Here is a 15,581-nt window from a genome sequence, read left to right on the forward strand (position 1 = left end):
TACTGTAGTACTGTATTGGTTTAGTAAGTTTGAATTTAGTCCCATTTCAGTATTCATTTCAAGTCCAATAAAAATCAAGTATATATGTATTGTCTCTGTTGTGTTCAGGATTCTTCCCAACTCTGCCTTCATACATACTTCTGGGAGTCATAAGGCTTTATCTGAATTCTTTGATAATGAAAAAAACTGGGGAGAGTCTGAGGTTAAGGTTGGCCGTGCTTGGAAATTAGATGAACTGCGAATCAAAAGCAATGAGGATCTTCATAAGCTATGGTATGTACTACATTAGTTGGCTAATTTTTTGGTTAGCCATTGTAAAGTTTATATATACAGTAGTTATTTATTATTATCTTGTATTAACAGTTATCTTGTGCAAATGTTTTTACTGGTTAGTAAAAAATTTGTCTGCATCAATAAACTATTGAGTTATATATCAGATACTTCATATATCAGTACACATATACGTGTTTACATTTCAGATACAGTGGACCCTCGACCAGCGGCTTTAATCCGTTCCAGAGAGCTAGCCTTTAGTCGAATTAGCCGTTAGCTGAATTAATTTTCCCCATTAGAAATAATGGTAATCCAATTAATCTGTTCCAGACAGCCAAAAGTATTAAAAAAAACAATGTTTTCTACATGAAATATACATTTCCCTACACAGAAAACAATGAGACATGCCTAATACAAACATGAATAAATACTAAAATGACACTTACCTTTATTGAAGAGTACTATTGAGTGATGAGACACTGTTTTTCTTGAAAACACTGGGATTTTCACAGTGATACATGAGTAAAGGCTTCACTTTGCAATCCCCACTAGCATTACAACAAAACATGAGAGTTAGCCTGTCTTTCATAGGCTTGTGTCCTGGTAGTGCCTTTTCCTCCTGAGTAATGAGTAATGTATGTCCTGTTTGGCATTTTCTTGCAGAACAGGCCTGTTTTGTCACAAACACTTGTTGGGGTTGGAATTTTTCACCTTTGCCATGCCTTATCACACTGTGTATGCCACTATGATTCTTAAATCTCTTAAACCAACTTTTGCTGGCCTTAAATTCACCAATATGAGCACTAGTTCCAGGCATTTTTTCCTGTTCACCTGGTGTTAGTCGACTGGTGTGGGTAGCATCCTGGAGGACAAGATTAAGGACCCCAGTGGAAATAAGTTAGACAGTCCTCGATGATGCACTGACTTTCTTGGGTTATCCTGGGTGGCTAACCCTCTGGGGTTAATTGTTTCTCTGTATTCTTGATCAACCACACCAACAACAGTCTCTGCACATCTTCTAGTACAGCTGACCATGGTGCAGCAACAGCTGACGGTGGTGCAGCAACAGCTGACCGTGGTACGATAGTACAGGTCTCCCTCAACATTCACGTTTTCAGCTTTCGCGGGCTTCACACATTCGCGAATTCCCAACCGCCAAATTTCCAGCCACCAAATCATATTCAAGTTTCCCGCCACCTGCGAGTCCCTACTACCTTCCCACCGACCCCCGCAACTGGCAGCTGGCCCTCCCACCACTCAGTGTGGTGAGTGTTTTGTTTGTTCATTATTTGCTATTAAACTACAGTATAAATAATGTAAACCCATTCATGACTGCATATTGGAATGGCTATTCGGACAGGTATTAGATGGTGACATCATGTGTTTACTCTTGAACCCAGCAAAGAATCAAACATTTCTGCTACTGCTAATAATAGCAATAATAATAATAATAATAATAATAATAATAATAAATAGGTTGGTAGTAGGTTGGTAGACAGCAACCACCCAGGGAAGTACTACCGTCCTGCCAGATGACTGTGAAACAGAAACCTGTAACTGTTTTGCATGATGGTAGGATTGCTGGTTTCTTTTTCTGTCTCATAAACACGCTAGATAACAGGGATATCTTGCTACTCCTACTTACACTTTGGTCACACTTCACAGACACGCACATGCATATATATATATACATACATCTAGGTTTTTCTCCTTTTTCTAAATAGCTCTTGTTCTTCTTTATTTCTCCTATTGTCCATGGGGAAGTGGAAAAGAATCTTTCCTCCATAAGCCATGCGTGTCGTATGAGGTGACTAAAATGCCGGGAGCAATGGGCTAGTAACCCCTTCTCCTGTAGACATTTACTAAAAAAGAGAAGAAGAAAAACTTTATAAAACTGGGATGCTTGAATGTGCATGGATGTAGTGCGGATGACAAGAAACAGATGATTGCTGATGTTATGAATGAAAAGAAGTTGGATATCCTGGCCCTAAGCGAAACAAAGCTGAAGGGGGTAGGGGAGTTTTGGTGGGGGGAAATAAATGGGACTAAATCTGGAGTATCTGAGAGAGTTAGAGCAAAGGAAGGGGTAGCAGTAATGTTGAAGGATCAGTTATGGAAAGAGAAAAGAGAATATGAATGTGTAAATTCAAGAATTATGTGGCTTAATTAAAGTAAAGGTTGGATGCGAAAAGTGGGTCATAATAAGCGTGTATGCACCTGGAGAAGAGAGGAATGTAGAGGAGAGAGAGAGATTTTGGGAGATGTTAAGTGAATGTATAGGAGCCTTTGAACCAAGTGAGAGAATAATTGTGGTAGGGGACCTGAATGCTAAAGTAGGAGAAACTTTTAGAGAGGGTGTGGTAGGTAAGTTTGGGGTGCCAGGTGTAAATGAAAATGGGAGCCCTTTGAACTTTGTATAGAAAGGGGTTTAGTTATAGGTAATACATATTTTAAGAAAAAGAGGATAAATAAGTATACAAGATATGATGTAGGGCGAAATGACAGTAGTTTGTTGGATTATGTATTGGTAGATAAAAGACTGTTGAGTAGACTTCAGGATGTACATGTTTATAGAGGGGCCACAGATATATCAGATCACTTTCTAGTTGTAGCTACACTGAGAGTAAAAGGTAGATGGGATACAAGGAGAATAGAAGCATCAGGGAAGAGAGAGGTGAAGGTTTATAAACTAAAAGAGGAGGCAGTTAGGGTAAGATATAAACAGCTATTGGAGGATAGATGGGCTAATGAGAGCATAGACACTGGGGTCGAAGAAGTATGGGGTAGGTTTAAAAATGTAGTGTTGGAGTGTTCAGCAGAAGTTTGTGGTTACAGGAAGGTGGGTGCGGGAGGGAAGAGGAGCGATTGGTGGAATGATGATGTAAAGAGAGTAGTAAGGGAGAAAAAGTTAGCATATGAGAAGTTTTTACAAAGAAGAAGTGATGCAAGGAGGGAAGAGTATATGGAGAAAAAGAGAGAGGTTAAGAGAGTGGTGAAGCAATGTAAAAAGAGAGCAAATGAGAGAGTGGGTGAGATGTTATCAACAAATTTTGTTGGAAATAAGAAAAAGTTTTGGAGTGAGATTAACAAGTTAAGGAAGCCTAGAGAACAAATGGATTTGTCAGTTAAAAATAGGAGAGGAGAGTTATTAAATGGAGAGTTAGAGGTATTGGGAAGATGGAGGGAATATTTTGAGGAATTGTTAAATGTTGATGAAGATAGGGAAGCTGTGATTTCGTGTATAGGGCAAGGAGGAATAACATCTTCTAGGAGTGAGGAAGAGCCAGTTGTGAGCGTGGGGGAAGTTCGTGAGGCAGTAGGTAAAATGAAAGGGGGTAAGGCAGCCGGGATTGATGGGATAAAGATAGAAATGTTAAAAGCAGGTGGGGATATAGTTTTGGAGTGGTTGGTGCTATTATTTAATAAATGTATGGAAGAAGGTAAGGTACCTAGGGATTGGCAGAGAGCATGCATAGTTCCTTTGTATAAAGGCAAAGGGGACAAAAGAGTGCAAAAAATATAGGGGGATAAGTTTGTTGAGTATACCTGGTAAAGTGTATGGTAGAGTTATTATTGAAAGAATTAAGAGTAAGACGGAGAATAGGATAGCAGATGAACAAGGAGGCTTTAGGAAAGGTAGGGGGTGTGTGGACCAGGTGTTTACAGTGAAACACATAAGTGAACAGTATTTAGATAAGGCTAAAGAGGTCTTTGTGGCATTTATGGATTTGGAAAAGGCGTATGACAGGGTGGATAGGGGGGCAATGTGGCATATGTTGCAGGTGTATGGTGTAGGAGGTAGGTTACTGAAAGCAGTGAAGAGTTTTTACTAGGATAGTGAGGCTCAAGTTAGAGTATGTAGGAAAGAGGGAAATTATTTCCCAGTAAAAGTAGGCCTTAGACAAGGATGTGTGATGTCACCGTGGTTGTTTAATATATTTATAGATGGGGTTGTAAGAGAAGTAAATGCGAGGGGTCTTGGCAAGAGGCGTGGAGTTAAAAGATAAAGAATCACACATAAAGTGGGAGTTGTCACAGTTGCTCTTTGCTGATGACACTGTGCTCTTGGGAGATTCTGAAGAGAAGTTGCAGAGATTGGTGGATGAATTTGGTAGGGTATGCAAAAGAAGAAAATTAAAAGTGAATACAGGAAAGAGTAAGGTTATGAGGATAAAAAGATTAGGTGATGAAAGATTGGATATCAGATTGGAGGGAGAGAGTATGGAGGAGGTGAATCTATTCAGATATTTGAGAGTGGACATGTCAGCGGATGGGTCTAGGAAAGATGAGGTGAATCATAGAATTGATGAGGGGGAAAGGGTGAGTGGTGCACTTAGGAGTCTTTGGAGACAAAGAACTTTGTCCTTGGAGGCGAAGAGGGGAATGTATGAGAGTATAGTTTTACCAACGCTCTTATATGGGTGTGAAGCATGGGTGATGAATGTTGCAGTGAGGAGAAGGCTGGAGGCAGTGGAGATGTCATGTCTGAGGGCAATGTGTGGTGTGAATATAATGCAGAGAATTCATAGTTTGGAAGTTAGGAGGAGGCGCAGGATTACCAAAACTGTTGTCCAGAGGGCTGAGGAAGGGTTGTTGAGGTGGTTCGGACATGTAGAGAGAATGGAGCGAAACAGAGTGACTTCAAGAGTGTATCAGTCTGTAGTGGAAGGAAGGCGGGATAGGGGTCGGCCTAGGAAAGGTTGGAGGGAGGGAGTAAAGGAGGTTTTGTGTGCGAGGGGCCTGGACTTCCAGCAGGCATGCGTGAGCATGTTTGATAGGAGTGAATGGAGACAAATGGTTTTTAATACTTGACGTGCTGTTGGAGTGTGAGCAAAGTAACATTTATGAAGGGGTTCAGGGAAACCGGCAGGCCGGACTTGAGTCCTGGAGATGGGAAGTACAGTGCCTGCACTCTGAAGGAGGGGTGTTAATGTTGCAGTTTAAAAACTGTAGTGTAAAGCACCCTTCTGGCAAGACAGTGATGGAGTGAATGATGGTGAAAGTTTTTCTTTTTCGGGCCACCCTGCCTTGGTGGGAATCGGCCAGTGTGATAATAAATAAAATAAATAAAATAAATACGATATAATTGAAGAAGGAAGTTGTTCAAAAATACGAGGGAGTGGTTGACACATCGTCAGTGTGGCTTTGTTTATGCTTGAGTGAACGTTAGTCTCCCTGCTCTTCCAAACATTTCACAATAATTCATTGTTTGGTGCTTGTAGATTGAGTGCGACTGGAGTGGTAGAGGCAGTGGTTGAGGCAGCGATTGAGGCAGCTGTTGAGGCAGCTGTTGAGGCAGCGATTGAGGCAGTGGTTGAGGCAGCGATTGAGGCAGTGGGTGAGGCAGCTGTTGAGGCTCCTGTTGAGGCAGCGATTGAGGCAGCGATTGAGGCAGTGGTTGAGGCAGCTGTTGAGGCAGCGATTGAGGCAGTGGGTGAGGCAGCTGTTGAGGCAGCGATTGAGGCAGTGGGTGAGGCAGCTGTTGAGGCAGCGATTGAGGCAGTGGTTGAGGCAGCTGTTGAGGCAGCAATTGAGGCAGTGGGTGAGGCAGCTGTTGAGGCAGCGATTGAGACATTGGTTGAGGCAACTGTTGAGGCAGTGGTTGAGGCAGCTGTTGAGGCAGCGATTGAGGCAGTGGGTGAGGCAGCTGTTGAGGCAGCGATTGAGGCAGTGGGTGAGGCAGCTGTTGAGGAAGCGATTGAGGCAGTGGTATTTAATAACATACATGTTATTAATAATAATAATACATGTTATTAATAATATGTACTATTATTATTTATAACATATATGTTATTAAACACCACAGCCTCAACCGCTGAATTATTGTGAAATGTTTGGAAGAGCAGGGAGACTAACGCTCACTCCAGCATAAACAAAGCCACACTGACGATGTGTCAACCACTCCCTCATATTTTTGTACAATTTCCTTCTTCAATTATATCGTATTATTATTATTATTATTATTATTATTATTATTACTAATGTTATTATTAGCAGTAGCAGAAATGTTTGATTCTTTGCTGTGTTCAAGAGTAAACACATGATGTCACTGTCTAATACCTGTCCGAATAGCCATTCCAATATGCAGTCATGAATGGGTTTACATTATTTATACTGTAGTTTAATAGCAAATAATGAACAAACAAAACACTCACCACACTGAGTGGTGGGAGGGCTGGCTGCCAGTTGCGGGGGTCGGTGGGAGGGTAGTAGGGACTCGCAGTGGTTGGGGAAGTGGTGGAGGCATTGGTGGAGGCAGTGGAGGAGTCTGTGGTATTTAAGCATAACATTCATATATTTAGTACAATTTATGATGTTTTCATGTATTTTATGATTGTTCATGGTTCAACAAGTTAAGGAAGCAGTATTGTATTATATTTCCCTACAATATATTGGGGCACCAAACATTCACGGTTTTTCAACATTCGCGAGGCTCTTGATCCCCTGACCCTCGCGAATGTTGAGGGAGACCTGTATTTCGATAGTATTTCTCACGCATTTTACCACAGGGTTAGCACTAGAAGCTTTCTTGGGGTCCATGGTGGCTTATTTAGCAGTTATAAGCACTAAAAATACTGGAATAATACAAAATATATCACAGGTACACATGAAATCTACCACAACGGCTTGTAAACATTGGCACACTGAGTCTTGGAGTGGCTGGGCCCTCTCAGGCCACGCTCTGGCCGCAGGGGCACGTTCAGGATGAAAGCTGTTAGATGAGTTTTTTGCCGTTGATAGAGCCATTTTTCTATACCAAAGAGCGCCATTAGACGAATTTGCCGTTAGTCGATGCTGCTGTTGGTAGGGGGTCCACTGTACTTCAGTTATACCTTATCAATATACCAACAGAATAACTTTCAGAGTACTTTTTCTTTTAAGACTTAATGCAGTAATTTTTGTTTAGATAATTTTCTTATACTATATTTGTTTCTAGTTTACGTATTGTTAAAATAAGGGTAATGGAAAGTTTTCATTTAGCTTTAATTTGTTCTTACCTTTTTTTTTTGGGGAGCAATTCATTGGTATTCAAACCATACCCCTGGCCGGGATTGAACCCGCGGTCATAGAGTCTCAAAACTCCAGCCCGTCGCGTTAGCCACTAGACCAGCTAGCCACAATAAGATTCATCCAACTAGGTATATTTCTACACCATAGGAAGGTTAGCACAGGCACCACTGTGACCACAAATGCAAGTTTTTTACAGACGAATCTCCAGCTAGCGTGGCCGTGATGAACTCTAGCTCAAGTCCCTTCACTGCCGTCAACATGACTCAAGAAATCGTAATGACACGATTGCAAACAAACCATACCCCCGGCTGGGATTGAACCCGCGGTCATAGAGTCTCAAAACTCCAGCCTGTCGTGTTAGCCACTAGACCAGCTAGCCACAATAAGATTCATCCAACTAGGTATATTTCTACACCATAGGAAGGTTAGCACAGGCACCACTGTGACCACAAATGCAAGTTTTTACAGACGAATCTCCAGCTAGCGTGGCTGTGACGAACTCTAGCTCAAGTCCCTTCACTGCCGTCAACATGACTCAAGAAATCGTGTCATTACGATTTCTTGAGTCATTGGTATTCAATTATATTTTACATTAAAAATGAAACTGTCATACGTACCACATGCACTACTGTCATAAAATCTTAGACGCCATAATGTGGATTGTTCATTTCAAATTATACTCGCTCCAGCAAATCCTGGTCATGAACCGGGCTGTGGGGGGACATTGTCCTCTGAAATACCCTCCAGGTATACCCCAAGTATGTAGACAAACAAAACAAGTCTGCAAGTAGAAATATTTCATAGGTAGCCCTACTTACCTTTGTTAGGAATGCTGGTATCTGTAAGAGCACTTCCATGGGGAGTAATAAAAAACACTCTCTTTGTCCATTAATGAGACTTAAATTTTGACTATGTATTTGCAAAGCATTAATAAATAGTTTTGCTTTGTATCCTCCTCCTCAAGGTGTTCCAGGTTTATTATTTATTATTTTAAGGATTTGGAGAAGATATCTTGGGAAGTTGTTGTGTAGGCAAGAAAAGTTCTCAGTGAAAGTACAGTACCAAAGATGTAAAAAATGTAATAAATTATTTTATTATTAATGTTCATCTGCTTTAACAGGTATGTACTGTTGAAGGAGAAAAATATGTTGTTGACGATGGAACATGCTGCACAGGAAGAAAACAGACTGTTTCCCAATCCAGAAAGAATTGATAAGGTTTGTAGAGTAGCTATTATCCAGGTCATTCATTTTCAAGATCAGAGAGAAAAAAAAAAGAGGTTGATCTAGCTTATTGTGAGAAAGTATTCTTTAAGAAATTTTAGTGTCACATTATGTATTCACCTGTCAAAGAAATGCTTTACACAGCTCAGTTATGGAAATACAGTACTGTATTGTCAACAAATTTCCATCCTATCTTCAAAGAGCAAGCCACTTTTTAAAATCAACCAACTGTAAAAGGATTCAGCTTTTCAGCTTGCTTTTTTTTTACTTTCCAGCCTGGGATTTGATCCTTTGACCTTGGTGATGAGGGCTGCAACTCTCATCACAAAAACTGTGGTACCTGTACGTAAGTGGTGAGAGGCACAGTCCTCATCATCCTGGCTTGGGATTTTCTAGGTTCTCAGGCTGAATCATCACCTGTCACAGCGAGTTTGATCAACAGGTCAAATCTTTGTGTAGTCTATTTTTTTTTTAACTCACGATCCACTATGCCATACAAAGTTCCAGTTTGTATTATATACAAAAATTATTACTTCTCAGTATTATGTTTACACATCAGAAACATACATTAGTATTAAGTATACAAGAAGAAATTACTGTATATTATCATGACTCATGAAATCATAAAAACACAATTGCAAACACATCACAGAATGAGTGAGGAGACCTGAGCTGCTATACATCACAGCCACACTGGTGTGGGATTTGTCTTTAAAAACCTGCATTTGTGGTCACATTGGAACCCATACTAACATTCCTATGGTTGTATAGATTTATACCTACAGTGGAACATCGGTTTTCATACGCCCCAGTTTTCATAGGATTCGGTTTTCGACGACTTTTTCCATCGAAATTTTGTCCCAGTTTTCGTACATCACCTTGGTTTTAGTAGAGTTGACAATGGTCTGTACCGAGCACGTCCGCCTACCCGCCCGCATCACTCAGGCACCAGATGATCCAGTCTGCCTTTGTTTATCGTTGAGTGAGCATCACCCCGCGCGTTCAGCCAGAACATTTTATTATAATCTATTGTTTTTTGTGTTTGTTTATTGAATGCAACTGCTAAATAAGCCACCATGGGGCCAAAGAAAGCTCCGAGTGCCAGCCCTTTGATAAAGAAGGCGAGAAACATGATAGAATTTAAAAAAAGAAGTCGTAGCTAAGTACGAAAATGACTCTCAAGCTGGACCTAGTGCCAGTAAAAGACAAAGAAGGGAAGTAACCTCTTATAGGGCCTTGATACCTGAAGGCCTTATGGAAGTTATTCCACTTCCAAACAATGACCTCGCCTCCCTCTCCCCTCCTCACCGTCTTCCATATGCCAAAAAAGAGTCTTCAATAAAGGTAAAAGTGCTGTTGAATGTTCATTTATCCATTTCATTAGTCATTTATATTTATTTTTCATTGTTTTCTGTATGTAAAACTATAGCTATTCTCTATAAAATGTATTTTTTGTTAATATTTTTGGGTATCTGGAATGGATTAATTGGATATACATTATTTCTTATTGGAAATATTGCTTCAGTTTTTGTACAATTCAGTTTTTATCAGACTTTCTGGAACGAATTAATCATGAAAACCGAAGTTCCACTGTATTTAGAAGAATCTTGTTAGGCAGCATGAACCAGTGGTTCACACACTGGCCTGTGAGGTTTAGCACTCACCTGCCATGGGTTCAAGCCCCTCCCATTCCCTGTACTGTATACCATCATCTGTCTCTTTTTTCCTTTCTCATCACAAAATCCTTCTTCATGGTACTTCCTTGTCTTCCAACTTCTGATCTGTTCTTAATCCTTTTCTTAATCAGTGTTTTTTATTTATGACAGCCCTTCTGTTATGATTTTTTATTCATGTATTATTATTTCAGGTTGAGGAAAGCATGAAAAACTTGGAGGATGTTGTGAAGGAAAGAAATCGGGCTTATTGGCTATTGGAAACTGGAGAAACAGGAGAAAGACCCAGTAGTTTGATTGAAGATGAATTAGGTAAACACTCAGCCACTGTACTCTTTATAATAATAGCAATAACTCATTCCAGCAGAAAAAGGAATATACAGGAAAAGCTTGTATTAATTGTGGAAGAGCTTCAGTACCTCAGCAGCCTGCTGAGACTCGCTTTGACATTTTTCATTGAATGGGTATAGATTGTCTTCATGCGATCTTGTTCGTAATGTATCATTTGCCATTGAATGATTTTACATAAACTGGTTGGTTTGTTAGGCTCAGCCCATTAACACCCATACGCAGATCTACATTTTCATTACTAACACTCTGAATAATGTGATTTTTTTGTTTTAAATAGAGAGGGCAATTTTCTGTGTGTAATAAGACCAAAAAAAAAAAAGAAATTTTAGGGTCAGTACTTACCGAGATATAAGGCCACAAAGTTGGTGCTGGATGCTCACCTGACAGCAACATAGAGTCCTGCCGCTTGCAGAAGTGTTGCTGATACACCTTTCTTTCGCTTATTTTTTTTTTAATTTATATAATTTTTATGTTCTGATAATTACAATTTATAGTAGTTCTTGTGATTTTGTAGCCAATCTTTATTCTGACACTAATATTAGGTACTGAAATAGTACTCAAATAGTCACAAACACACTTGACAGGATAGGAGTGAATGGAGACGAATGGTACTTGGGACCTGACGATCTGTTGGAGTGGGAGCAGGGTAATATTTAGTGAAGGGATTCAGGGAAACCGGTTATTTTCATATAGTTGGACTTGAGTCCTGGAAATGGGAAGTACAATGCCTGCACTTTAAAGGAGGGGTTTGGGATATTGGCAGTTTGGAGGGATATGTTGTGTATCTTTATATGTGTATGCTTCTAAACTGTTGTATTCTGAGCACCTCTGCAAAAACAGTGATAATGTGTGAGTGTGGTGAAAGTGTTGAATTATGATGAAAGTATTTTCTTTTTGGGGATTTTCTTTCTTTTTTGGGTCACCCTGCCTCGGTGGGAGACGGCCGACTTGTTGAAAAAAAAAAAAATTACTGTGTAGGTTCCAGCAATATTTTAGGCACGCTGGAGTATATGAAACTCTTTGAAGCATGGTGTAAGACAAGTGTCACTCCACTGCTGACAGTTCAGCACTCTAATATTGATGATCGTCCACTGCTGCTGTGATCTCACAGTTACACAAACATGTCTGTCTGTTTGTCTATCTGTCTGTCTGTCTAGCTCTGTCTCTGTTTATCTCTGTCTCTGCTTATCTGTCTTTCTGTCTGTATGTGTGTGTCTATGTGCTTGTCTCTCTGTCTCTGTCTCAGAGAGCCACTCATGAACCAACATATTATTACACATGATGCAGAGTCGCCACGTCTGATTCCTGAACAAGTGACAGTGCGTGTTACTTCTCGGTCACGCTTTGTCTAGCACTTTGGATTTATTGGGTTATGCTAGGTAATTTACACTATGTATGATAACTGTACTTCTGTGTACAGGATAAGATAGAGACAGAGATAGACAGACACAGAGATAGAGAAAGAGATAACTGAGAAAAAGATAGAGACAGAGATAGACACAGATAGACAGACACAGACAGAGACACAGATAAAGACAGACAGACAAATAAGAGATAGCCTAAGTAAATTAGCCAGCCAGCAATCCACCCACCCAGCCAGTCAGCTAGTCGGCCAGCCAACCAGCAGCCCACCCACCCACCCAGCCAGTCAGCCAGCCGGCTAGCGAACCAGCCAGGTAGCCAACCGGCCGATCAGCTGAACACTTATTACACGTTCCAGAATTGTTTCTCTTTACTTAGAATATAGGTTATAGGACATTCTGGCAGGATGACACTAGCAGTGTAATCAAATTTGAAAGGATGTTGCACAAATGTTGCACATAGGTTATTATTGAGGTTTTTGATATTTCCTCAACCACATAGGGTTACATCCATTTCAGAGCCACTGAACTCGGGATCAGCATCACTTTCCTCTTAAAAGGGAGGTGTTAATACAACATCACATCAGCAAATCCCAGGTGTTTGCCATGCTGTTTGCTCTAGCTGGTGGTCAGTTGAACTGGTGCTCCCACAAGGTACTAAGTGGTCCCAGATTTTTTTAATAATTTGCACACTGAGTGTTAAGACCCATTCTATGTTGACCAGGCATCTCAGGCCAATTGTGCCAAATTTGAAGGCAGGAAAAACAAAATGTTGATCTACGTTTGGAGCGCTAGCAGTGAAAATGTAGATCTACATTTGGACAGTTAAGGGGTTAAAGACTATCTGTTGTACCAAGGTAATTGAGACTGCATTTCACTGGTATACCGGTCAAGAATTATTTAATATCTAAAATAGGGATTAAAGTAAATTCATTGTATGTACCAGTGTATGCACCAAGAACTAAACACTTCTCAGTGTATATATCCATTGTAAGATATGAGCAGGGCAAGGGAAAATGGAAGGATCACATGGTCCAGTAATTCCTTTCATAATAAAAATAATAGTAATAGGGCAAAACCTTGATGTAACGGACTAATAGGGAGAAGGGGGTGTCAACTTTAACCCTTTCGGGGTTAGTCCTTTAATACTGCACCAAAATTCTAGCAGCTTCCAATCTTGCGGGAGAAAGCTGGTAGGCCTACATATGAGAGAATGGGTCTGCAAGGTCAGTATGCACAGTATAAAAGAATCCTGCACCATGCAGTGCATGAGAAAAAAAACCAACTCTGTTTTTGGTGTAAAACAGTGACTTTGTAGTGTATTTTTGTGTGGTTTTTATGGTTCTATTCTCGGTTTCCTGGTCTCATTTGATAGAATTGAAGATACATTACAGAAATAGAGATGATTTTGAATGGTTTACAGACTAAAAGTAGCTTGAAGCTGAGCTCAATGTAGTGGAAATGTTCGATTTTTGCTGATGTTCAAGACTGAACAAAACACGTCATGTGTCCAATACACGCCAACTGGTGGATCTAATATGCACTCATGAAATCACTGACATTATTTATACAATTATTACCATTATGCAGTAGTCTGAATAACAGTAAATGTTTTATTTTTTGTGTGAATAAAAATTCAAAATGTAAAGCAAGTGTGATATGAGGGGCCTGGAGATGTGAGTAATAAACAGAGAAAAATGTTATTTTAGTGCCAGGAATGTTTACAGTATTTATTCTGGACCCTGTTTTGAAATTGGCCTTCCGCACAACCAATTACAGTTGGTGTCCCACAGGGAAGTGTCCTTGGCCTTCTTCTCTTTCTCCTATACATAAATGACCTACCAAATGCTTCGCAATTACTCAAACCCACACTTTTTGCAGATGACACTACATACGTCTTCTCTCACCCGAGCCCAGTCACGCTAGCCAATACTGTAAACACCGAATTACAGAAAATATCTACCTGGATGAGGACTAACAAACTTACACTAAACATTGACAAAACCTACTTCATTCAGTTTGGTAACAGAGCTACAGATGTACCTCTTAACATAACAATAAACGGATCACCTATCACAAAACTAACAGAGGGAAAATTCCTAGGAATCCACCTCGATAATAGACTCAAATTTCATACACATATACAACAAATTTCTAAGAAAATCTCCAAGACTGTAGGCATACTATCGAAGATACGGTACTATGTTCCACAGTCAGCCCTCCTGGCCCTTTATCACTCTCTTATTTACCCCTATCTCACCTATGGAATTTGTGCATGGGGCTCAACAACAATTAACCATCTCAGACCACTAATTACCCAACAAAAGGCTGCAGTTAGAATGATAACAAATTCTCACTACAGGCAACACACTCCACCAATATTCAAAACACTCAACCTACTCACCATACAAAACATCCATACTTATTATTGCACCTATTACATACATAGAACACTTAACTCTGATATTAACCCTCCCCTCAAACATCTCCTTGCCAACCTCAACAGAACACATGACCATAACACAAGGCACAGATCACTCTTTGATGTTCCTCGTGTCCATCTCACGCTATGCAAAAACTCAATGCACATAAAAGGCCCTAAAATCTGGAATTCATTACCTGTAAATATAAAAGAAACACTACCTGTTCATAAATTCAAGTCTCTTCTCAAAGATCACTTACTCACTCAAAACCAAATAAATACTGAATAACTGAACCTTATAAATTGTATATCCTATATGTTACTCACAATTATATCACACAAATGTTAAACCTAGAACCCAATATAACTTTATTATTTTTTTAAATACACTACCTAACAGAATACTCCATCCGACTGAATGTACAGCAATGCAAGCAACCATATGACCTGTCTTTGTAATACTCATTTGTGCTTTATAGTTATCTGTTTACAATAATGTTTTATCACTGATTTCATCATTGCTTAGTTAATCTTAAGTTAATTTTAAGCCAGCCCGTAATGCTATGCATATAAGTGGCTTTGGCATGCTGCTCTTACCTGTATTTTTTGTACCTCTGTTTGTATGCTTAAAATACTAAATAAATAAATAAATAAATAAAGTTGAAATACATAAATGGGCAGTTTCTTGTACTCAGCCGATAGAATAAAAGGAGTTCTAGCTAAACAGCTATGAATTTGGTTGACTGGAGCAATAGAATTGGCCCAAAATAGGGCTCAAAGTGGGCAAAATCAATGATGCATAAATATCGCTGAGACTGCTAACTTCACGAGAGTTTTCCATCAAATTTTGTGCTTTGGGTTGCATTATCTTCGGAAAAATATTCTTTATCATTTCATAAGAAAAATAATAATTTTTTTTTTTTTTAAATTCTTCAACCCTGGGAACAAGTTTACAAGCAGGGGTCTCAACCCTCAAAGGGTTAATAAAAATCCGTTGTATGGAAGTGATCAATGCAACAGACCTCATCTTAAGTATCTTGACTGGTACAACCTCTTACAGGCTGCAGTAATCCAGGGAGGTGATATTAGTGGGTAGAAACATGGCCTTAATTTATCATCACTGCTGATAATTTTTTAATTCTTTGGGTAAACATATGCATTTTCAAGCAAGAGAAGAGCCTAGACTTTGTTGGAATCAAGTCTAGTTGGTGCTTGGTTACTCAGGGATGAAATGTGTAAAAAAAAAAAAAGTCCAATCTTAACCTTG

General features: G+C 39.7%; 1 protein-coding gene across 2 annotated transcripts in view; it reads left to right on the forward strand.

Moving 5' to 3' along the window:
- mRpL47 (mitochondrial ribosomal protein L47) overlaps positions 1 to 15,581 on the forward strand; it is a 48,719-nt gene that overhangs the window by 9,566 nt on the left and 23,572 nt on the right. Inside the window, exons 2-4 of one of the 2 annotated variants that reach the window (XM_070088983.1) lie at positions 109 to 273; positions 8,405 to 8,501; positions 10,375 to 10,492. In XM_070088983.1, the coding sequence (XP_069945084.1) occupies positions 109 to 273; positions 8,405 to 8,501; positions 10,375 to 10,492 (380 nt within the window). The remainder of the gene's footprint in view (positions 1 to 108; positions 274 to 8,404; positions 8,502 to 10,374; positions 10,493 to 15,581) is intronic. The other variant, XM_070088988.1, reaches the window with a different exon arrangement.

The sequence above is a fragment of the Cherax quadricarinatus genome, chromosome 2, assembly GCF_038502225.1.
Source record: "Cherax quadricarinatus isolate ZL_2023a chromosome 2, ASM3850222v1, whole genome shotgun sequence".
Classification (NCBI taxonomy): Eukaryota; Metazoa; Arthropoda; class Malacostraca; order Decapoda; family Parastacidae; genus Cherax; species Cherax quadricarinatus.